The following is a 23,798-nucleotide window of genomic DNA, read 5'->3' on the forward strand; positions in this document are numbered from 1 at the left end:
GGAGGAACCAGGTCTCACCCACTTCTACATGTCCTCCAGCACCAAATACATACAGTTCGTGCAAGACTCCAAACATGTTCATTGAATCAAATTATCTTTAATTCCCCTGGGGTACAAATGAACTCTCAGCTACAGTGTTTTTTCATATCTGTTTCCTAGATCATATGGGGGGAAGGGAGAGAGTAGGTAACACCTGGGGGCCGAGTGATCTCATTACTCTCATTTAGCTATTATAAAACATATCCCTTACCCAAAGCCTGTTGTTTCAAATGGGAAACATAGCTGACTGATTTATGAACCTTCCAGAACTGAAATATGTTTACTTCTCAGACCATTAGCATGAGTGTAGAGAATCACATTTAATGGCATTAAAAAGACTGAATGAAAAGACTGTGCCCTTACGGTCTGCTTGTAGAAGGACAACGTGATGCAGGGTCAAAGCCATCCTCTGGGAGTCAATGGTGCTCAGGATCTTGGCTGCTGCCGTCCCCAGCAGCGGCTTTCCGTTGTACAGCGTGTAGTAAGTCAGCTCTGCTGGGTCCTTTGGTCCTGGCACGCGCTGCATCTTCACCATCTTTCAGAAAAAGAGAGGTGGGAAGTTTACAAGACATCTTGGCCTAGTCCAGCAGGCCCCCAGGTGACCAGCAGACTCTCTCTTTATGACTTCTGAAGCCTACTGTGGCCTTCAGGACCCACAGGAGCAGGCTGGACAACAAGATCTGTGCTCATTCCCGCAGCTAGTCTCAGGAAGCCCTCTATCGTGAAAGTGGCAGAGGAGAGAAAGGATTTTGAAAACTATGAACGGCTAGAAAGCAGTTTGTAGGCAAAGATGAAAACGTGGAAGAATGTGTTTCCTATCAGGGCATGCTAGGTTATGCCTAGATGTTTGAGTTCAAGATTTACAATTGCCAGAAAAAAAAAAAATGACCTATATGTCTACTATTGAAAAGATCTCTGGACTTCCAGTTAAGATGGTGGTGTAATAGCCATGCCAAAGCATCCCAGGGGTAGAAATAGGCAGAAAAATACCACAATACACTCTTCTACCAAACAGTGAAGATGTATAAGTAATTAGTAAGCACAGCAGAGAAGCAGGAGAGACCCAGAGCTTCTTGCAAGCAGGCAACCAGCCAGAAGTGGCTCCTGTTGTGGAATCGGGGTCCCTGTCTCTGGAAAGAGCTATGTAGCTGAGTCGCAGGAGCAGAACCTAGGTGGGAGGACTCTCCACTCACACCCCCATCCTTGCAAAGTCAAAAACCTGAAGAAGATGGCAGGGACCAGCTGAGTGGCTCATGAGGAAGACGATCACCAGGACCAGCTACACAGCTCTGGTACACCTTCGGGCACCCTAGATAGACTTCTCTCCCCCAACCACCAGTGCCAGCAAGAATGGGGCCCTAGAGAAGGGAATTCAACTACACAGCACACAGCACAGGTGTTCAGAGCAGTGGACCCACCATCCCAGCCAGCCTTGCAGAGCCCACAGCACAGTAAAGAGGGTCCCAAGTGGGCACACAGAATAGATGAGACTAAAGCCATCTCAAAAGGTAACAAGGTTTGGGCTGGAGAGATGGCTTAGTGGTTAAGCGCTTGCCTGTGAAGCCTAAGGACCCCAGTTCGAGGCTTGGTTCCCCAGGTCCCACGTTAGCCAGATGCACAAGGGGGCGCACGCGTCTGGAGTTCGTTTGCAGAGGCTGGAAGCCCTGGTGCGCCCATTCTCTCTCTCTCCCTCCATCTGTCTTTCTCTCTATGTCTGTTGCTCTCAAATAAATAAATAAAAAATGAACAAAAAAAAATTAAAAAAAAAAAAACAAAAAACGGGATGGGAGTTAAACCATATATCACAATTCACATGTGACAGTTGCAGCCATAAAAATAATTAAAAAAAAAAAAAGGTAACAAGGTTTACTTACATTGGGTCAGTACCTGGCCCAAAGCCTGGTATATAGGCCTACATTGGAGGAACTAATTGCATCTTCCATGTCAAGGCAGGTTATGTGTTAGATTTGATTGATAGTTGGTTTTGCCATACTTAAAGAAGCTATATTTTGGGGTTGTCCTTTGTTTCTTCCTGATTTATAGTGTCTTGGTCTTCTTTCATTCTTGGGGGCAGGGTCTCACTCAGCCCCAGGCTGACCTGGAACCCTTTACAGACCAGAAATCTCAGCAACCCAGGTGAAAGAATTAAGGGTGTGGGGCAACTCACATCCTTAGGGACTTTATTAGGTTATCTGTTTGCTTCAATCCCCACTCTTGCATAAACACTCCATGCTGGTTTTGATTGACTACATATATTGCTCAGCTGAGTTTTAGAATTCCCTGTATTTTTCTCCACTCAGCCTACTAGCATTCTTGCATAGCAGGAAAACCCACCTAGAGTCACTCCTGCTGTTACTCTGAGAATAATATAAGAGGTATGCACCTTAGCTCCTACTCTGAAGGTATGCAATGTCAGATTTACATGGCTAAGAATACTGCAGATAATTAGAAAATCCAAGCATCAAAATTAGCCCAAGATACAAAAATCTCTCCATTACAATACAAGAAACAAAAATCAGAACAATGTAATTCCACCGAAAATTATAAATCCATCAGAAATGACCCCCAGTGAAACTGATTTATATGAAATACCAGACAAACATTTCAAAAGAATGATCATAACTATGTTTAAAGAAATCAATGGAATCAAAGAAGAAAACAACTCCTGAAGCAGAACACAGGAAACCAACTTAATGAAATGAGGGATGAGTAAGGAAAAAGAAATACTAAAGAAAAACCAAACAGAGGTAGTAGAAATGAAAAAACATAGTAAATAACATAAAAATCTCTGTAGAAAGTCTCACCAACAAAATAGGTAAAGAAGAGGACAGAATATATAAACTAGAAGACCAGATAGCAGGTCTAATACAGTTCAACAAAGAAAAAGTAAAATTAATAGGAAGGCATTAACGGGAACTTCAAGATATTCGGGACACAATGAAAAGATCAAACATAAGAATTCAGGGCATAGTATAAGGAGAAGAATTTCACTCCAAAGGCATAGTTGGTGTTCTCAACAAAACTTTAGAAGAAAATTTTCCCCAAATTGGCAAAGAGATACTAATACAGGTATAGGAAGCCTCTAGAACACCAAACACACAAAACCTGAGAAGAACCTCTCCTCACCATATTATAATTAAACTACTAAACACACAAACCAACAAAAATATATTGAAAGCAGTTAGAGAAAAACATTAAGTAATTTATTAAGGCAAACCCATCAGGATCACAGCAGATTACTCAACACAAACTTTCAATGCTAGAAGGGATTGGAATGATGTATTCCAAGTTCTGAAAGATAACAACTGTCAACTAAGACTACTTTATCCAGCAAAGCTATCCATGAAAACTGATGGAGAAATAAGGACATTCCACAACTCCCCCCCCCCAAAAAAAAAAACCAGGCTAAAGGACTATAAGGCACTAAGCCAGCTCTACAGAAAATACTTGAAGGAATCCTTCATGCTGAAGAGAAAGCAAAGCACACACATGAGGAAACAGGAAAAAATAAACCATACTCAAATAACCATTAAAACAAGAGAGTAAAGGGAAAACAGGAAACACGAAACACTACAAAACAAGAGGAATAGCAAGAATAAATACATACCTTTCACTAATAACTCTTAATATCAATGGCCTCAATACCCCAATTAAGACACAGGTTTTCAGACTTGATTAAAAGGCAGGATCCTTCTGCTTGTTGCCTCCAAGAAACTCACCTCTCCATAAGACAGACACTATCTTAGGGTGAAAGGATGGGAAATAGCATTTCAAGAAAATGGGCCTAGAAAACAAGCAGATGTTGCTATTCCAGTATCTGACAGGACAGACTTCAAACCAACATTAGTGAGTGTGGTGGTTTGAATAGATGGCCCCCAATATATTCAGTTCTTTATTGTTTGTAGTTTGCATCTGCTGGCTACCTGGCTCAAGGCAATGTCACTGGGTGATCTTAAGATGTGGTGGTGGGTTTCTGATTTCAATCTAAAGATATGGAAAGTTTGCCTAGCTGGAGTTCCTGAAGTGTGCTGTGGCTTTTGACATTTAGGTTAGTACTTCTCTCTCTCTGCTTGGTCCTGTAAAGGCAGGCCAGCTTCTTCTGCCATTATGGAACTTCCCCTGGACCTGTAAACTTCAATAAATATCCCTTCCTCCATAACTGTGCCTGGTCTGGAAGTTCATCTCAGCGAACCTGAAGCTGTCTGTTACAGAACTTGGTACCGAGGAGTGGGCTGAGATGAACCTAACTATGTGGATGTTGATCTTTTGGAACCTTTGTTTTGGAGGAATAGGCATGGACTTGGTGCTTGCAACTGAAGATGTCTTCTGGAGTGGTAAGCCAAGTTTTATGGACTATTCTGATGAGAGTCTGAGAATGCTAAGTGCAGACAGCATTGAACTTCGAGGCTTGGCTTACAAGCTTTCTAAGGGGAGGGGGGACTGCATAGGACTATGTTGGAACTGGGCTACTGGCACAAGGGCTGGCTGCGTCCTGCTGCCCAGGCCCACAGAGTTTGATCAAGGTTAAATTTGTAATGGACTGATGTGCTTGGCTAGAGATATTGGACTGAGAGATTTAAGATTTTAAGCTGGAAAACTTTAAGCAAGTTAAATTTACTGGCACAGAGACTGGCTTTAGATTACTAAAGCTGCTATTGTCAACATATTAGCAATCTTAAGGAAGATGGTCCAATTGCTTTACATGAAAACTCTGCCTGAGGAAAGACTATCATAGAAATGTAAACACGTTGAGAAAGAGTTGACTGGAGAAGAAACCTGCTTTTCAAGGTTATGATTTATTTTGTCTGTGAATTAAGAATATGGCTGTGTCATGCACATCTGGTATTGGTTTCAGAAGTATGAAAATGTGAGGAGTCCTCGTGAATTGAACAAGGTTCCAGGAGTAGCTGCTGAGAAGCGGCATGAGGCAGGGCATGATGCTCTGATAGGCTGAAAGAGCCTTTGGAGGATGGATCATGGTTTGGTGTTATCTATGATCTTAAGTCTAATAGAAGACCTGAAGATGTTTTGTATATACCAGGACTGTGCAAGGGCTACCATAAAGTGCATTGTTGACCTGGGATGGAAGTGTTCCCCGGCTACTCTGCCCAGCTGGAGGGGCAAAATTGGAAAATCTGGAAGCTGTCAGTTTTGGACTTGAACTGCAGAAGTTTGATGTTTGTTTGATGGTGGTTGAATTTGCACTGTTTTAATCTCTCCTTGCTATGCCTTACACCAGTTGAAAATGTTTACTCTGTGCCTTTATATGTTAGAAGTGTTTAACTAATTTGATCTTACAGGTCTTAATATCTTACATTAGTGAAGACTGTGGAGACCTTTGAAATTGAACTGAGTACTATTTACAATGTGTGATGGTTATTAATCTTTTGGGGACCAGGGGCGGAATGTGGTGGTTTGAATAGATGGCCCCCAATATATTCAGTTCTTTATTGTTTGTAGTTTGTATCTGGTGACTACCTGGCTCAAGGCAATGTCACTGGGTGATCTTAAGATGTGGTGGTGGGTTTCTGATTTCAATCTAAAGATATACAAAGTGTGCCTAGCTGGAGTTCCTGAAGTGTGCTGTGGCTTTTGACATTTAGGTGTGTACTTCTCTCTCTCTGCTTGGTCCTGTAAAGGCAGGCCAGCTTCTTCTGTCATTATGGAACTTCCCCTGGATCTGTAAGCTTCAATAAATATCCCTTCCTCCATAACTGTGCCTGGTCTGGAAGTTCATCTCAGCAAACCTGAAGCTGTCTGCTACAGTGAGGAAAGATAAAGAAGGTAATTTTATATTGATGAAAGGAACAATTTATCAGGAAGACATTACAATTTTAAACATATATGTACCTAACATGGGGGCTCCCAATTTCATCAAACAAACACTATTAGACTTAAGATCACAGATTAACACCAAACACAATTGTAGTTGGTGACATCAATAACCCACTCTCATCAATTGACATGTTATCCCAATATAAAATAAACAGAGAGACATCTGGATTAAATGATGATGTCATAGAACAAATGGACCTAACAGATATCTACAGAACATTCCATCCAAATGCTGAAGAATACACATTCTTTCCAGCAGCACATGGAACATTCTCTAAAATAGACCGTATATCAGGATACAAAGCCAATCTTAACAAATACAGGAAAACTGAAATAATTCCTTGTACTCTATTCTGAACTCAATCGGATTAAACTACAAATCAACAGCAAGGAAAACTATAGAACATACACACAGTCATGGAAATTAAACAGTACACTACTGAAGAAATCAAAAAGAAAATTAAAAAATTCATAGAATCAAATGATAATAAGAACCAACATAAAACCTTTGGGACACAATGAAGGCAGTCCTAACAGGGAAATTTATAGCTTTAAATCCTTATATTAAGAAAATAGGGGCTGGAGAGATGGCTTAGCGGTTAAGTGCTTGCCTGTGAAGCCTAAGGACCCCGGTTCGAGGCTCGGTTCCCCAGGTCCCACGTTAGCCAGATGCACAAGGGGGCGCACGCATCTGGAGTTCGTTTGCAGAGGCTGGAAGCCCTGGAGCGCCCATTCTCTCTCTCTCCCTCTATCTGTCTTTCTCTCTGTGTCTGTCGCTCTCAATTAAGTAAATAAAAAATTTAAAAAAAAAGAAAATAGAGGGCTGGAGACATGGATTAGTGATTAAGGTGCTTGCCTGCAAAGCCAAAGGAACCAGGTACAATTCCCCAGGACCCATGTAAGCCAGATGCGCATGGTGGTGCAGGTATCTGGAGTTCATTTGCAGTGGCGGGAGACCCTGGTGCACTCATTTTTTCTCTCTCTATCTGCCTCTCTCTCTCTCTCTCAAATAAATAAATAAATAAATATATTTTTTAAAAAGTAATTAGAAAGGTTGAAAATAAACAACTTAATACTTTCCTTTAAGGCCTTGGAAAATGGAGAACAAGGGAAACCAAAAATCAGTAGACAGGAAGAAATAATAAAGACTAGGGCAGAAATTAATGAAAAAGAAACAAAAAAATACAAAGACTCAATGAAACAAAGAGTTGGTTTTTCTAAGGATAAACAAAATTGATAAGCCCTTAGCAAATCTGACCAAAAGAGAGAAAAGACAAAAATTAATAAAATTAGAGATGAAAAGTAACCATTGTAACAGACACCAAAGAACTTTGGAAAATCATAACATATTTTAAGAACATATACCCCACTAAGTTTGAAAATCTGAAAGAAATGGATGATTTCCTAGATTTATATAACCTACCAAAATTAAATCAAGATGAGATAAACCATTTAACAGATCCATAACAAGCAGGGAGATCAAAACATTTATAAACAAGTTCCCAACTAAAAAATATCCAGGGCTGGAGAGATAGCTTAGTGGTTAAGACACTTGTACACAAAGCCTAAGAATACTTGTTCGAATCTACAGGTCCCACGTTTAGCCAGATCCAAAAGTGATGCAAGTGTGCAATGTCACACAAGAGGGCACATGCATCCTTAGCCGTCAGGGAAATGCAAATTAAAACTATTTTGAGATTCCATCTCACTCCTGTCAGAATGGCTACCATCAAGAAAACAAATAATAATAAATGCTGGTGAGGATGTGGAAAAAGAGGAACGCTTTTACACTTTTGGTGGGAATGTAAACTGGTTCAGCCATTGTGGAAATCAGTGTGGAGGTTCCTGAGACAGCTAAAAATACATTTACCATGTGATCCAACTATCCCACTCCTAGGCATATATCCTAAAGCCTCTTGTCACTACCTTAGAGATACTTGCTCAACCATGTTTATTGCTACTCTATCCACAATAGCCAGGAAATGGAACCAGCCTAGATGTCTCTCTCAACTGAGGAGTAGATAATGAAGATATAGTACATTTATAGAATGGAGTTCTATTCAGTGGTAAAGAAATATGAAATTATGAAGCTTCCAGGGAAATGGATGAATCTAGAAAGGATTATACTTAATGAGGTAACCCAAGCCATGAAAGCCAAATGCCACATGTTCTCTCTCATATGTGAATCCTACCTACACATGTTTAGACTTACATGTGAATTGGAGTAAAAATCAGAATCCAGTAAGCTAGGAAGGTGTTATAAGGGAGGGAGGGGAGTAGAGGACTTAAGGAGATGGTATTCCATATATTTAAGTAGATGAAGAGATTACTGGGGGTGCCGTGGCCTAAGTGAGGTCATGGGAAGAGATTAAGTAAAAGAAGGGTGGGAGAAGGGTTAATTAAAATCATTAATGTCATGAATAAGCCATATGGAAAACTACTTTTTTGGATAATGGAACATCCAGAAGCCATAGAGTGTTTCTAGGAAATATCAATGCCAGGGATGGGATACCTTGTAGTGAGTTGTTGGCCAGGAACATCCAGAAGCCATAGAGTGTTTCTAGGAAACATCAATGCCAGGAATGGGATACCTTGTAGTGAGTTGTTGGCCAGGGAGATCCTTGATGCCTCCCAAACATTACAAGAGCCTCATAACAGGAGGAAAAGATGATGACATCAAAGTAAAAGAGAGACTAATTGAGAGCAGGAGAGGATATGATGGAGAGCGGATTTGTGACAGGGGAAACTATGGGGGGGGGGAGGGAATTATCATAGTTTATTGTCTAACATTATGGAAGTTTTCAATAAAAAAGTTTTTAAAAAGATCTCTGATAAATTCAACAGTTGGCAACTCCGGCTTCTTTTTCTAAAGTAATATGCTTGTTTTTACTATAAAATTATACATATTTAGCACAAAAATTTTAGGAAGGTAGAAAATCATCATGTAATGAAACAATAAAATTAGCTATAGTGCCTCCATCACCAACTTAGAATTGTTAGCATTTTGGAGTATTTGCTCTGAGTTTTTGGTTTTTCTACATAAACCTTTCTTTGTCCTCTTACAAAATAATCATGCTCTATACAGTATCACACCTCATTCTTTTTCCTTGCATCTTTAAGTAACCTCAAATGTTTCAAAAGCATAAACATTTATTTCTATATACCATCCAAATGCCTGCCTCATAAAAAGATTTAACAAGCCCTTCATTATTAAATATTTATATTTTTACTCAATTTTTACTTTTATAATTCACAATTGATAATCATAAATAAAGAACATAAAATGTAAAAAAATTGTTTATTTTTATTTATTTGAGAGCGACAGAGAGAGAAAAAAAGGCAGAAAGAGAGAGAGAACAGGTGTACCAGGGCCTCCAGCCACTGCAAGTGAACTCCAGATGGGTGCGCCCCCTTGTGCATCTGGCTAACGTGGGTCCTGGGGAATAAAGCCTCGGACCAGGGTCCTTAGGCTTCACAGGCAAGCGCTTAACCACTAAGCTATTTCTCCAGCCCAAGAACATAAATTTTGATATCACTATACTGTTCTATTTTATACATGCCTGGTAGACTTAACTGACCTGTTTAAAAAATTTAAAGTTAGTATTTATTTTCAAGGAAAGAGGGAGAAAGAGAAAATTAATTGGCACACCATGGCCACTTGCAACTGCAAATGAGCTCTGGATGTATGTGCTACTTTGTGCATCTCATTTTACATGAGTAGTAGGGAATTGAACCTGAGCAGTTAAGCTTTTTAAGGAAGCAGTTTTAACCACTAAGCCACCTCTCCAGCCCTTAACTGACCCTTTATTACTGAACATTTAAGATATCAACTTTTGGCTCTTATAATCAGCAACTGATAGACTGAAAGTATGAATTTTCAAAGTATATATTACAAATATGAACTTCCATAGGATATAAAAAAGTATTAGAAAAAGGTTTGTAATAATTTTGTTTGTAAAGCCGGGCGTGGTGGCGCACGCCTTTAATCCCAGCACTCGGGAGGCAGAGGTAGGAGGATCGCCGTGAGTTCGAGGCCACCCTGAGACTACAGAGTTAATTCCAGGTCAGCCTGGACCAGAGTGAGACCCTACCTCCGAAAACCAAAATAAATAAATAAAAAATAAATAAATAAAAATAATTTTGTTTGTAATTTAAAAAAACCTTGAAAATCCAAGTCTCTATAGTACACTGAATAAATGAGAAATAGAAAGTAACAGAATACTATAAAGCAGTGAAAATGAATGACTAGATGAAAACAAGTGCTTAATACAAATCATAGGATACCCAATATGAAACATGCAAAACAACATGGTATACTTTTTAAGGACGCGAAAAATGGAGATAAGAATCTATGTATGAAAAATCTATGTACAGGAATGCATGTTTTAAAAGAAAATTCAGAATCATGTTTAACTTTAGAGGCAGAGAAGGGAGAATAATAATCATGATAATGATATCCTCTGGGGAGATGGCAAGAGCGATGCTCTTACCCTTCAGGTTGTGGCTTCTTTTTGTTAATATACTCTGCATTTTTAAAAAATATTATTATTATTTATTTATTTGAGAGAGAGAGAGAGAGGGAGAGAGTGGGCATGCTAGGGCCTCTAGCCACTGCAAATGAACTCTAGATGCATGTGCCACCTTGTGCATCTGGCTAACGTGGGTCCTGGGGAATTGAACCTGGGTCCTTTGGCTTTACAAAGGCAAATGCCTTAACCTCTAAGCCATCCCTCCAGCCCTGCATTTTTTTAACATTTTTATGAATGAATGCTATATACACCAATTAAATAACAGATGCTAGCACAACCCAATGAAAATGAGAAAAAGATGTGATCAGATAGTTCATAAAGAAATCAGTCTGGACACACAATAATCATGTGACAAATGCTCAACAGGGAGGTTCACATTCGAACTATGAGAAACTAACATCTACCACCAGTATGGCTAAAAACCAGAGTAACAATACCAAGTGTTGATACGTATGTGAAGCAACTGGAACTCCACATGTGGCTGCTTGAGTGTAAAGATGATGCAACTGCTGTGCATAAAGATCTGGTACTTTCTTATAAAACTAATCTGTACCAAACCCAAGAACCAGGGCTTGTATTCCCACACACACACATACTCACATGAAATGAGAGCACACGATGCAAGATGTACCAACTCTGTTGAAGGCCACCTTGCTTAATAGCTACGAATCAGAAAAACCCAGGGGTACATCAACAGAAGAAAAAATAAACAAATGGCATTATAGTCACACAAGTGAACATTACACAGCAACAAAACTGAATAAAGGGCTAGAGAGATGGCTCAGTGGTTAAGACACTCGTCTGCAAGTCTTAATGACTAGGGTTCGATTCCTCAGCACCTACAAATGGTGTCTACATCTGGGGTTTGTATGCAGCAGCTAGAGGCCCTGCTGCTCACTCTCTCTCTCCTTACAAATAAATAAATCTATAAGATCAAGCAAAAAAAACCTGAATCAATTCCCAAATAATGCAGTAATGTGTATGAATCTCAAAAATGCTGGGTCAAAGCTTTATGCAAGCTTTATTCAAGAAGCTTTCTACAGAGAACAGATGATAGGATTCCATTATAAGAAGGGCAAAACTTCAAAGACCAATCTATCATTTGGAAATGTATGAAAATGTATGTTACGGGAAGTGTATGGAGATAATGCTATCAAATAAAAATATATTATGTTAATTGCTATAATGGCTGTTCACTGCATATATTTTGAACTTTTCTGTGACTGAAACATTCATAATAAAAAGGTATAATATAGTTCACTAAAAATGACAGTCTTATTGATATTCAAATTTTGAAAATACTATGCTGAGCAAAATTGAGATTTCTTGACTTTTGGGTATTTTTGAAGAGTTTGGGTGTGAAAGCATGCTGTAGGGATCCTCATGGTGATATAAGATGCAACTCTGCCTGGTTTGGTGGCACACATCTGTAATCCCAGCACTCAGGAGGCCAAGGTAGGAGGATGGAGAGTTTGAGGCTGGCTGGGGATACATGATGGGAGCCTGACTCAAACACAGCAGAACAAAATGCATTCTTGCCTAAACCACTTTGGTCAGGGTGCCCCTCGGCCTCCAGGGGTTTTACAGAATCATTTTATATTCTCTCTGCACAATGCTGTCCTCACTCTTTGTCTCTATCTCTATTATTTCCAGGAGTTCGTGACCACCTAAAAGGGTCTTTTCATTACATCCTCCAGAAGGCTCACACCATTGACTCTGAAAGTGCCCATCTCATTGTATATCCATCCACACTGGATGACACCATTTTACTGATTTTTGGTAGGCAAGAATGTCATCTAAATGGTAGTTAAAACTTACATTGGTTTTTAAAATATTTTTTATTTTATTTATTACTTGAGAGAGAAAGGAGAGAGAGAATGAGCATGCCAGGGCCTCCAGCCCTGCAAACGAACTCCAGATTGCATGCACCACCTTGTATATCTGGCTTATGTGGATCCTGGAGAATCAAACCTGGGTCTTCTGGCTCTGCAGGCAAGCCATCTCTCTAGCCCATAAAACTTACGTTAGTTTTGATTGTAGAGTAAGTCAAACTTTTAAGAATGTCATATGATTTTTTTACTGGATCTCAATTTTCAGGTATTCCAACTAGAGAAATGTCTTTAAGTTTTAGCTGAATCTTCATGTTCATTATAACATTATCTGAGCCCAGAAGAAAGGCCTCTGGCCAGAAGGATGACAGGAGCTCTGAGCAGTGCCTTCCGGAGTCAGGTTGGAATAGGACATGGGGAGTATTTGTACAGCTCCGCAGAGGTCAGTGATGATTCAAATGTCTACTAACTTCACTCAGTTTCAACTTTTACCAAGATTTCTCCAAGGGTGACATCAGAAAAAATCTACAGCCTCTGCATGTGGTGATTAGCAAGAAAAAAATAATAACTTTCTGAGAACCTACAGGGCCAAGTATACTGAGTACTGAGAAAACACGAGAGAAGTCAGCTTTCTAGGACTTTTAAAAAATTTACAAAAGAAAGAAAACTTTATTTTAAAAGTTTACTTAGCTAATTAAAAAACTTAAAAAGTCTATGAGACTTTTAGAACACAGAATTTAGGATTACAAGTAATAGGATTGTTGGATGGTTCTCTCTCTCTCTCTCTCTCTCTCTCTCTCTCTCTCTCTCTCTCCCCCCCCTCTCTCTTTTCTCGACTGATGCAAATCCCCACCCCAAAGGCACCTGATTATGAGGGACTTCCTTTCTGCTACTTGGAGAAGTGTGATTTAGAGGGTTTACAGGAACAGACCCACAAAGGGGACATCGCAAAGCTGACAAGTGAAATAAACTATCTCTTTACCTAGTGTCACAGACGTCAGACTTTTGGAAGCAAAGCAACATCCAATAGAACTGGAGGGGGGGGGCAATTCATAACTGTGAATAAGGGCACTTGTGTCCATCAGGGGCACGGTGTTGACCCATGTGGGGAGAGGTTGCTGGATTTTAAGATTGTGAGAGACAGACAGACTGTGCATCTTACCTACAACTTCTTTTGTGATACATCCTCATAGACAGTGTGGTACTATGAATTTGTGTCACATGTAGTCTGTTACCAACCAGGAGTTCATAGGCTGGCCAGATTCCAATTTGGAAGGCTGCCCTACCAGGCAGGTTTCTGGAATTGAATACCATGCTCAGTATGGGCAAGGTGGGTTCAGACATCCCCAAAGCAGTTCTGCAATGTGGATTTAAGGCTGGTTTCTGGAGCTCTGGCTGGCACATTTGGAACTAGGAAGAGCAATGGGCAGAGCACCACTGGTGCCCACTATGTCCTCCCCAAGTAAATTACCATGTCCACTATGACCTTGGAATAACTTTTTGTTTCATGAATCTATGTATGTATGTAGAATCTGCTCTGAGATTCCCTCCCTGGTGCTTTCCTTATTGACTATATCTGAGGATGGTAATGACCCTTAGCCCTATAGGTTCAGAGTGCTGTAGCCAAGTCAGATGGCAGCAAGGATGTTCCTCTGGACACAAGTAGCTGTTGAGTCCCAGGAAGCACATTCCCCAACTCCCCACAGTCTTTAGAAAACCCTGGTGGTACTGCACACACGTACCTGCACAGTGTAGCTTCCCAGCGTGGTGGCTCGTTTAAACCGCCGGCCCTGTTGTTGGGACATCATGAACAGCTGTGCCAGGCGCTGCTCCATGACCCGGGCGAAGCTCTGGTTGTGCAGGCCCACCAGCGAGTTGTCCACGCCCTGCAGCACTGTGGATGCGGAAGGCACAGGGGATGCTCAGAGCCCGGACTCCCTGTTGACTCACCAACCACAATGTCCTCCACCCCGCACAGCCACAACGTGCCACTGTGCCCCACCTCCTAGGTGGCTGGCCTCCACAGCAACCTTGAGTTAGAAATCATCATTTACATGTTGTAGGTTAGAGACTTGCCTGAGGCCACATAGCAAGTAACTCAGGGTATATGCCCAAGTTAGTTGATACAAGGCCTGTGACTTTGCTCTCTGAGTGGTGACATCTCAAACCCTGTGGCATTAACCCAAACTTTAGTTAAGATGCTATGTGGCTCTGAGAATCGACATGGAATCACAGTGGAGAGGGAGGTCCAGCTAAATTGGGGTTTGGGCTAGTTCCCACCTAGAAGCCTTAGCGTACCCCTGGAGCATCTGATTATAGCAGGCAGGGCACCAGTGATGCAGTCCCAGACTCTGGACCAAGGCTGCCCCAACTTTTGTTTTCTTTCTCAGCAGTTTCCTGAGGATTCACAGCTCCATTCTTCCTGAAACTCAATCCACTGGGCAAGTCACCCTGTTCGGTGTCCTTGGTGATCTCACTCCTTTGGTGGGCTCCTTTGCCTTCTCACCCCTAAAGCTGCCCAGGGTCCCTCAGGTCCTTTCCCATTGAAGAATAGGACAATGTAATGGATAGAGTGGTTTTTTTTTTTTCTTAGTTCTGGGTTTTGCCCATTGTGAGGGCTTCAGCAAGCCACAAGTGTCCCTGAGTCTGAGCCCTATGTGAAAAGGGATGAAGATAGTGTATCACAGTGACCACATTCCTAGTGGGATCTAAGATACAAAGGATACAGGATGTATAAAGCAGCGTGACACTGTATCTGGTGCATGAAAGGTCCTTGGGAACCCTTCCTTACCCATCCCTCTCCATGGCTAAGCTTCAGCAGTCAATCCCTCGGGTGTCTGGGACCAACAGGAAAGACACTGATGAGGAATTCCTGGCCACAGCTAATGCACGAGGAGAGCTGTAATGAGAACTGGGGCAATCCTAGGACTGCTGTGGTCATTTCCTAAAGAGCACTGCCCTTTTCTATCTATACCCAAACTCCAGTCCTGGCTCTGTATCCCCTGGGAAGCTTACTTTACTCCAAGCACACAAACAGCACATTCAAACAGCCATACCCAAAGTTCTAAGTGCTAAGATGCCTACCAATTTTCTAAAGAGATCAAAGCGTACAAGGGCTGGAAACATCACAGAAGAGTTCTCATTGAATAGAGTTTGCTCTCTCCCTGTGCAGCCCATCCTCAGCAACACCACCCGTCCCACCAGGATATCGAAATAGCTGGGCCACAAAGAACACGTCAGCTTTACGGCATCTCACGCAGCAGGGTGTTACCCATAGCCAGCTCTTAAGATCTTACATATAGGGCCAGACCCAGTAGTCAGAGACAGTGAGATGAAGAGAATGATGTTGAGAATCAAAAGAGAAACAAAACCCACAGCTGGGTCTCTGAAACTACTTCTTTGAAGCCATAAATGCCAAACAATCCTCCTGGAGGGAATAGAGAAGCTCTTTCTAGGGCCCTTGTGAGAAACTCCCACACCCAGCTCATTTGTCAGCTGAGTTCAAAAAAGCAAAAATGAACATCGCCATGTCATTTCTACTGTGTCAGGCCCCAGAGGTCTCCCAGGACTCTCCCAGGGCTTTCTCACTCCTGGGCAGGAAAGCAACGAACTTTCTGGTTCAAAGATACCACGTCTAGTAAAACCGTAGTTTTAACTGTAGACCAAACTTCAGTTTAATTACAGTTTAAACTACAGACCAAACTACTGAAGTATTATCTGCAAGATGGCTTCTCTTAACTGGTGGACAAAAGTGAGAAAGGGGACTAAAGATAGGCCAGGGACATCACTGGGATTATTTACTTCTTCTTCTTCTTATTTTGGTTTTTCAAGATAGGGCTAGTTCAGGATGACCTGAAATTCACTATGTAGGGGCTGGAGAGATGGTTTAGTGGTTAAGCACTTGCCTGTGAAGCCTAAGGTCCCCGGCTCGAGGCTCGATTCCCCAGGACCCACATTAGCAAGACGCACAAGGGGGGTGCACGCGTCTGGAGTTCGCTCGCAGTGGCTGGATTCCCTGGCGCGCCCATTCTCTCTCTCTGTCTCTATCTGCCTTTCTCTCTGTGTCTGTCGCTCTCAAATAAATAAATAAAATTAGAAAAAAAATTTTTTAAGTTCACTATGTAGTCTTATGGTGGCCTTGAACTCATGGTGATCCTCCTGTCTCTGCCTACAGGGCTTATTTTATGAGAATCTCAGATGTGACGATTTGAGGGGAATCTCAGTCGTGATTCAGAGGCAGACATCAAGTGAAGACAAGAGTCGAAACCCCCAGGGAATGGAAAAGTCCTGGGCAAGGTTAACGATAGCGGTTGTACAGAGCCGTGAATGTTCTTGCCACTGACCTGTACACGTGCAATGGCCCAAATGGGAATTTTTATTTATGTCGATTCTCCTTTTTTGCATGTATGTGGTGTGTGTGTTCATATCTATGTAGGTACATGTGTGTGAGTGCGTGTGCACATGTGTGGAGCCAGAGGCTGATGGCAAGTCTTTTCCCTCTGACTCTTCACCTCTTTTTGCTTTGACAGGTCCTCTCACGGAACCTGGAGCTCACTGATTTGACTAGACTAGCTAGCCACCAAGTCCTGGGGACCTTTCTGTTTCCACCTCCCCAGCAAAGAAATTATAGGCACGCACCCCCCACATCTGGCTTTTATGTGGGTGCTGGGTATATGAACTCAGTTTTTCACACTGAAATGGCAAACACTTTACCTGTGGAACCATCTCCCCAGATCCCATTTATATGTATTTTCAAAGAAAATAGAAAACAAATTCCCTAAGGAAATGCAGGAGGCTATGGGAACCACCCACAGCATCTCAGTAATGGATATCTAGCTGACTCACACCAACTTCCCTGTCGCTCTCTGAAGGGCAAGTGGACCCTTCCTGGGGTAAGGAGGTTGGAGGCAGGGGCTCCCTGTTCCTGAAGAAATTCACACAGATTTTCCCTGGGCTTTATTTCCTCATATGTGCACTACCGACTTTTGATTGTATCTACTGATTATAAAGAACAGATGACTCAATTAAAAAGATGCGTCTCGGGCTGGAGAGATGGCTTAGTGGTTAAGTGCTTGCCTGTGAAGCCTAAGGACCCTGGTTCGAGGCTCGGTTCCCCAGGTCCCACGTTAGCCAGATGCATAAGGGGGTTCGTTTGCAGAGGTTGGAGGCCCTGGTGCACCCATTCTCTCTCTCTCTCTATCTGTCTTTCTCTCTGTGTCTGTCGCTCTCAAATAAATAAATAAATAATTAAAAAAATATATTTAAAAAATGCATCTAACAGTGGCTACTGGGAACTTGACAGGCGGTCAGTAAGCGGTTAGTTATTGCTTTCACAGGTGTGCCCTTCTTTGCCAGGGGAAGAGACATCACAGGAGGTGACGATCCACACCTTCCCCCTCTCTCTTTCGCAGAGCCTGTGGTAGCCTGCCCACTTGGAAAGCAGTAGGCAGGGTGTACATGCGCCTCTCTCACGGTGGCATAAAATCTTCAGTGCCTCAGCACACGGGCCCGGGCCCTCCTCACCCACCTGGCTTCAGCCACACAGACTCAGTATGGGGGTGAGGAAGACATGGAAATCCAGCTGCAGTCACAGGAGTTTGGTCTAGAAGAAGCCATGAATGTGACATTACCTTTCACATCTTTATTTATTGTTGCCCTGAGCCCTACAATCCACACATGGGTCAGCTTCCTAAACTACGTCTAAGTTGTTTCATTTGTGGTTGAATCTTACATATTCAAACTCAAAGAGTCAACAGTTCTTCCTCATTCTATGGGTGGGAGCATGTGAAGCCCAGAGGAATGAGAGACTGACTCAAGGGCACACTAGTGAACAGCAGAGGTGAGAACCGAAGCAATTCGTTCATTACTCAGTCTAGGACATTTTGTCTCTGGTGAGTGAAATAAAGACAGATGCATAAACCTGAGGCAGGCTCTGATCTGATGATTACCAATACTGAATCTAGGTATTTCTCTCATTTTGTACATACATATCTAGGTACAGGATTCCCAGTGTGTAGCACACTCCCTAGGTTCTCTGTAAAGAGAGACTTCAGGGGATGGTCTACACTAGTAATTTGCCACTAAAGAGGGACCCATCTTCTACAAGAGGAGAAGTGAATAGTGCATAAACACATATTTAATCTATGCATACATGAAAACATGAAACATTCAGGAGGTATTTTTTGTTTTGTTTTTAAATTTTTTAAATTTATTTTTTAGAGAGAGTGAGAGAGACAGAGAGAGAGAGAGAGAGAGAGAGAGAATTGGTGTGCCAGGGCCTCAGCCATTGCAATTGAACTCCAGACACTTGTGACACCTAGTGAACATGTGAAAACTTGTGCCTGCCTCACCTTTGTGCGTCTGGCTTATGTGGGATCTGGAGAGAATTCAAACATGGGTCCTTAGGCTTCACAGGCAAGTGCCTTAACTGTTAAGCAATCTCTCCAGCCCCATGGTTGTTTTTATTTTTAATACAAACTACACAAAGGGAAGTTGTGTTAGCAACAAACAAAGACAGAGGGTGTGTGATAATGGTCTGGGGAGCCAAGGTGAGGTAGAAATCCTCCACTTCTGGGAATGATATAGTTAAGAAACTTAGAAATTGCATGACCAGCTGCTTCTAATGCTTCTCTGTGGTTAGCCTGCAGGTCAAGTTCACCTGTTCTTTCAGTCCTTCGTTCAACAGAATTCTAGGTTACTAGTAGACTTTCAGTTGATAGTCAGTCAGTTTAGGACACTTACAATTATAGGTAGGGACAGCTCCAACATACTTAAACCTCCCGGATCCAGACCTCACGGGAGTCTTCCCTCAGGGGCTCCCCATGCATTCCTGATTGAGTGCTGTTCTTGCTTGTGATTAAGCCTTCCTGTTGCTTCTGTCTTTGCTAAAATTCTGAATCCTGCTTAATAAAGCCTATTGCCTACATTCCTCTACCAGCCTTATGATTGTCTTGCAGCCCAGAAATGGTTAATTCTTTACTGCTTCTTGGGTAAGAACTCATTCCAGCAGAGCTCACCTACAACAGAGCTGCCCTCACTCCCATTTCAAAGGCTAAGCAACACCCCTTATCTCTCAGCACCCCTTTGGTTTGTGTTAGGGCAGGATGGTAGTGACTGGCCAGGGGTCCAGAAAGTCCTCATGGGTCCAGGAAAATGAGAAGGCTTATTCCAAACCTGCTTCCAAGCCCTAAGCACTTGCCAAAGATACAGCCAGCCCCAAATGCAGAGAAGGTGGCCACTCCACTGTGAGCGCCAACTGCAGTGATAGCAATAAGGAAAGAGGGTTATATAAGTGAGTGGGCAGAGATAAGACCCAAGAGGGCTCAGAAATAAGGCTCATGCACACAGATTGCTCTTAAGGTTATGTCACTAAAATTGAGGCAAGACAAGGCATGGGGAGATGGGGAGGGAGTGATACTGGTGCCTGTGTGTCAAGGACAACCTGTGTTTAAGACTGGATATGCGACTGCTGAATGTAAACCTTCATGCTCAAAGAAGGAGGGGTATCTGGAAATGAGGAGACACCATTCCCTGAGGAGGACAGGCGATTTTGTAATGTTACATAACCTGCTGGCTCAAAAGTATGTTTGCTGGGTTAGCACTCCCTCTCTCTCTCTCAGGCTTATATGCTGGTTTTTCATTTAAGAAAAAAATGTGTTTCTTTAGTTTGCTTTCTTAGCCATTAAAATGACCTGAGCATACCAAAGGCCCTTCAGTGGAGGATTCTCTGTGATTTAGAAGAGGCCTTGGGCAGCTGTCACCTGCCAGGGCTCACATTTTAAGCAGCAGCCCACCTGATGTTTGTTTGAGATGGCAGCTGAGAGCAGACGGGACCTGGAAGAGAGTTTGAGACCAGCCTGCTCACTCAGACATGTCTTCCATGCTGTCCCACCTCTCTGTTATGGGCTAAACTGTGTTCCCCAAGTCTACATGTTGACACCCTTATCCCTGCTACCACAGAATATAATGGAATTCAGTTGGATTAGCTTTAAAGAGGCAATAAAGAAAAAATCAGGTCACAAGGGTAGGCCCTTAAGCCATATTTCTGGTTTCATCATAAGGAGAAATTCTCTCTCTCTCTCTGCTTACAAATAAATAACTAATAAAAGACTTAGGACTGGAGAGATGTCTTAGCGGTTAAGGCGCTTGCCTGTGAAGCCTAAGGACCCAGGTTTGACTCTCCAGATCCCATGTAAGCCAGATGCAATGAAGCAAGTGCAAGGCCATACATGCCCACTAGGTGGTGCAAACGTCTGGAATTTGATCTCAATGGCTGAGGTCCTGGCATGCCAATTCTCTCTCTCTCTCTCTCTCTCTCTCTGTCTTACTCTCTCTAAAATAAAAAAAAAATTAAAAATGATTTTTAAAAAAGAGTAAATTAGTACATACAGAAGATGCAGAGGGAAGGCCTTGGGAAGACAAAGTGGAAAGATGACCAACTACAGGCCAAGGAGAGGGGCCTCAGGAGAAATCAAACCCTCACTACCCTGATCGTCTAACAATACAACTTTCTCTCCATTGTTTCAGCAATTCCAGCCAACTCATAAAGTTCTCGACGTCCTCCTGTTGATAGCTGGGCTAGCCACTTTTCCTCCTACGAACATCTGTCATCTCCTTTCGCTTTCAGTCATTAACAGAATGCTTTTGCTGTTTCACGAAATTCAGCCGCAAAATGTCAAAGAAAGTAAAGGCCACCAGAACACTGGTGTGTTTCTACTTTGGCTCGCCTCCTAGCAGGACACAGCAAGAATGGTGTGGGGGTAGGACACGTGTCCTGAGAAGGAACAGCGCACACCTAGCCCTCCTCTGGCTTTACCTTGGGTCTTACAGAGCAATGCAGAGAGGCCTGGCATCTATCCACACATAGCTGTTCACACGGACATGACCTAGACACTACACGTCAGGGCTGTGGCTGTTGACAGGCCTACTTTATTCAAAGAGGAGGTCGAGGATATGACCACAAAAGTAGTAGTCTCAAATTATTTATGAATAATCATCTTCAAGGTGATCTTTTCGTGGCTTACTCCATTCACTTCAAATACTGCAGAAGGAACTCCTTGACTTATAAAAACAAGACCAAAGAAAAGTGCCAATCCTATCCAAATGTCATACAGTTTTAGAAAAGTCTGTGACAGTTGGAAGAGAAAAATAACAAAGCAAGATTACCTGTGATGACCCAGTAGTCTCTAGTTGTTTCTGATATATCAAGGTTGGGATATTCCAGTGCTAAAACAAACAAGAAATACATCAAAAAATTTTATAGGCTTTTATAGATAAATATTATCGGGGAAACATACAAAGTGATGAGCTTCAAGCCGCTAAATCCAGCTTTGTCATTCTTGGGTGTTCTGTGGTACACAGGTCGGACTATCTTATTGTTAAGACCCAGTACAAAGTCAACATTTGGGGGCTTGGGGGTTTCAACATTTTTGGGGGGGGGATTGTGGGTTTCTGCTCTAGGTGGTTTTCCATTGCAATCTTGTTAAATGGAACGTCCTTATTAAGACCAACAGCTGCAGGTGTTCTTAGCTGGGATTCCTCAGCACACATCCAGCATCTCTGAGGCCATTAGGAGTTGCTAGTTCTTGAAGGGATTTTTCCAGTCCTAGGGTATAAGTGTGACACCCTAGTGCTTATAGCAAAAGGTCTCATACTGCTTCACAAGTATGATGACTATCAGAGCCACACATGCAAAGGACTAAGTATAGAATCTAGCATAAGTCTTTAGAAATATTTTTTGAGAGAGAGTGAGAGAGAGAGACACAGAGAGAGGGAGATAATTGGTGCACCAGGGCCTCAGCCACTGCAATTGAACGCCAGATGCTTGAACCACTTAGTGGGCATGTGCAACTTGTGCTTGCCTCACCTTTGTGTGTCTGGCTTACACGGGATCTGGAGAGTCGAACATGGGTCCTTAGGCTTCACAGGCAAGCCTCTTAACCGCTAAGCCATCTCTCCAGCCCTAGCATAAGTCTTAATTGTAGTTATTGTCGGAATATCAAAATTGTGAAAGAAAATAAATTCTGTATCTGCTGCCATGCAACATACCATCTTTTTTTTTTTTTTAAGGTTTTTCTTGTTTGAGAGAGATAGATAGAGAGATAGAAAGAGAGAGAGAGAGAATGGGCAAGCCAGGGCCTTCAACCACTGCAAACCAATTTCAGATGCATGCGCTACCCTGTGCATCTGGCTTACATGATTCCTGGGGAATCAAACCTGGGTCCTTTTGCTTTGCAGGTAAGCACCTTAACTGCTAAGCCACCTCTCCAGCCCTGACATAGCATCTTTTATGTAATCATCTTATCATAAAACTCAGTCATAGTTCCTAGCTGCTTAGAAGTTTGCGAAAACTTGCCAGTAAACACATGTTAAAAACATTCTCAGGGGCTGTTACATGTGAAGTATGTCATTCGCACATATTATCCCACTTATTTATAGTATCAGAAGCAATCGGAGAGAGCATTATGAAACAATTTTGCTAATAGGTGTTTAAAAAGAACCTTGTGCAATGACCTTGTGAAATGCAAGAATGATTACATTTAAGGTACAAACCTTTACTTCCTTTAGCTAAGTAAATGTCTGGGGATGAAACGTGGGCTGCACTGTCTTCAAAGTCCAAGTGACTGCATAGTAATCAGGATTATATAAGAAGCAGCAGGGGCAGCTGAGGCCATAGACTATGGAGACTTCATCAAGTAAAGTCATGACATAGATTGCAAATAGTTTATTCTGCTGTCTGTAGCCAGCAAGACCCAAAGGTTGGGTGCATGTGCCAAGGGCAAAGGGGAGAAAAAAAATCCACAACCACTTTAGCTTGCTCCAAGGACAGGTGGCCTGGAAGGCAACACTGTAAGCTCAGATAAGCTCAGAAGACAGTGTTCGGGTTTATATCCCAGGGTAACGTCACACCAGCTTTGGGAGAGTGGGTATCTATAAAAGCCTCTTGGGGCCTCAATTTTCTCTTCTAGTTTTGCACCCACCTTATAGGGTGATTGTAGGCACCAAGCACTTGTTTTCTTTCCATTTATCCAATTCAACCCATATTTATTGCAATTTTCAGTTGCTCAGGATAATATATCTAGCATGTGGCCGGACACAATAGCTCAATGAAGAAAGGCCCGGGGGCGGGGGGGACCACGGGGCAGGCTGTGCATGAGGCAGATGTACTCACGTTCAGCGATGGTGAGTGGTGGGTAGGTGAGGTAGAACCCGACCAGCTCGGCTGAGAGCTGCCTGAGGAGGCTGCTGGCCACAGTGCCATTGAGGAACGTGCTTTGATTGCCCACGACGTATACCAACGTGACCGCCTGGGAGGCATTGGATGTACTCACAATCTGAATGGACACAGGAGCAAAGGGGAGGGAGACATGCCAAATAAGATGAGGGTCTGTGTTGTGGAGGCCGTGAGGGGAAGTTTAAACGGAAGTTGCGGGGAAGCAATGGAAGGGTGGTGGGGGAACAGCGAAGAGGAGACAAGAATAACAAAAGGTCACCATTTACTGACTATTTACTGGATGCAGGGTGTCACTTAATCTTCACCCAACCCAGGGAGGGGTGACCAGTCACA

At 42.5% G+C, this 23,798-nt stretch overlaps 1 protein-coding gene across 1 annotated transcript in view; it reads right to left on the reverse strand.

The window, feature by feature from the left end:
• The window catches only part of Kiaa1549l (KIAA1549 like), a 338,970-nt gene that overhangs the window by 99,378 nt on the left and 215,794 nt on the right, over window positions 1–23,798 (reverse strand). The window contains exons 7-10 of the mRNA XM_045156985.1: window positions 23,403–23,565; window positions 21,398–21,457; window positions 13,975–14,126; window positions 403–574 (exon numbers count right to left, since the gene is read on the reverse strand). Coding sequence (XP_045012920.1) covers window positions 403–574; window positions 13,975–14,126; window positions 21,398–21,457; window positions 23,403–23,565 — 547 coding nt within the window. The remainder of the gene's footprint in view (window positions 1–402; window positions 575–13,974; window positions 14,127–21,397; window positions 21,458–23,402; window positions 23,566–23,798) is intronic.

This window comes from Jaculus jaculus, chromosome 8 (assembly GCF_020740685.1).
Source record: "Jaculus jaculus isolate mJacJac1 chromosome 8, mJacJac1.mat.Y.cur, whole genome shotgun sequence".
Lineage (NCBI taxonomy): Eukaryota > Metazoa > Chordata > Mammalia > Rodentia > Dipodidae > Jaculus > Jaculus jaculus.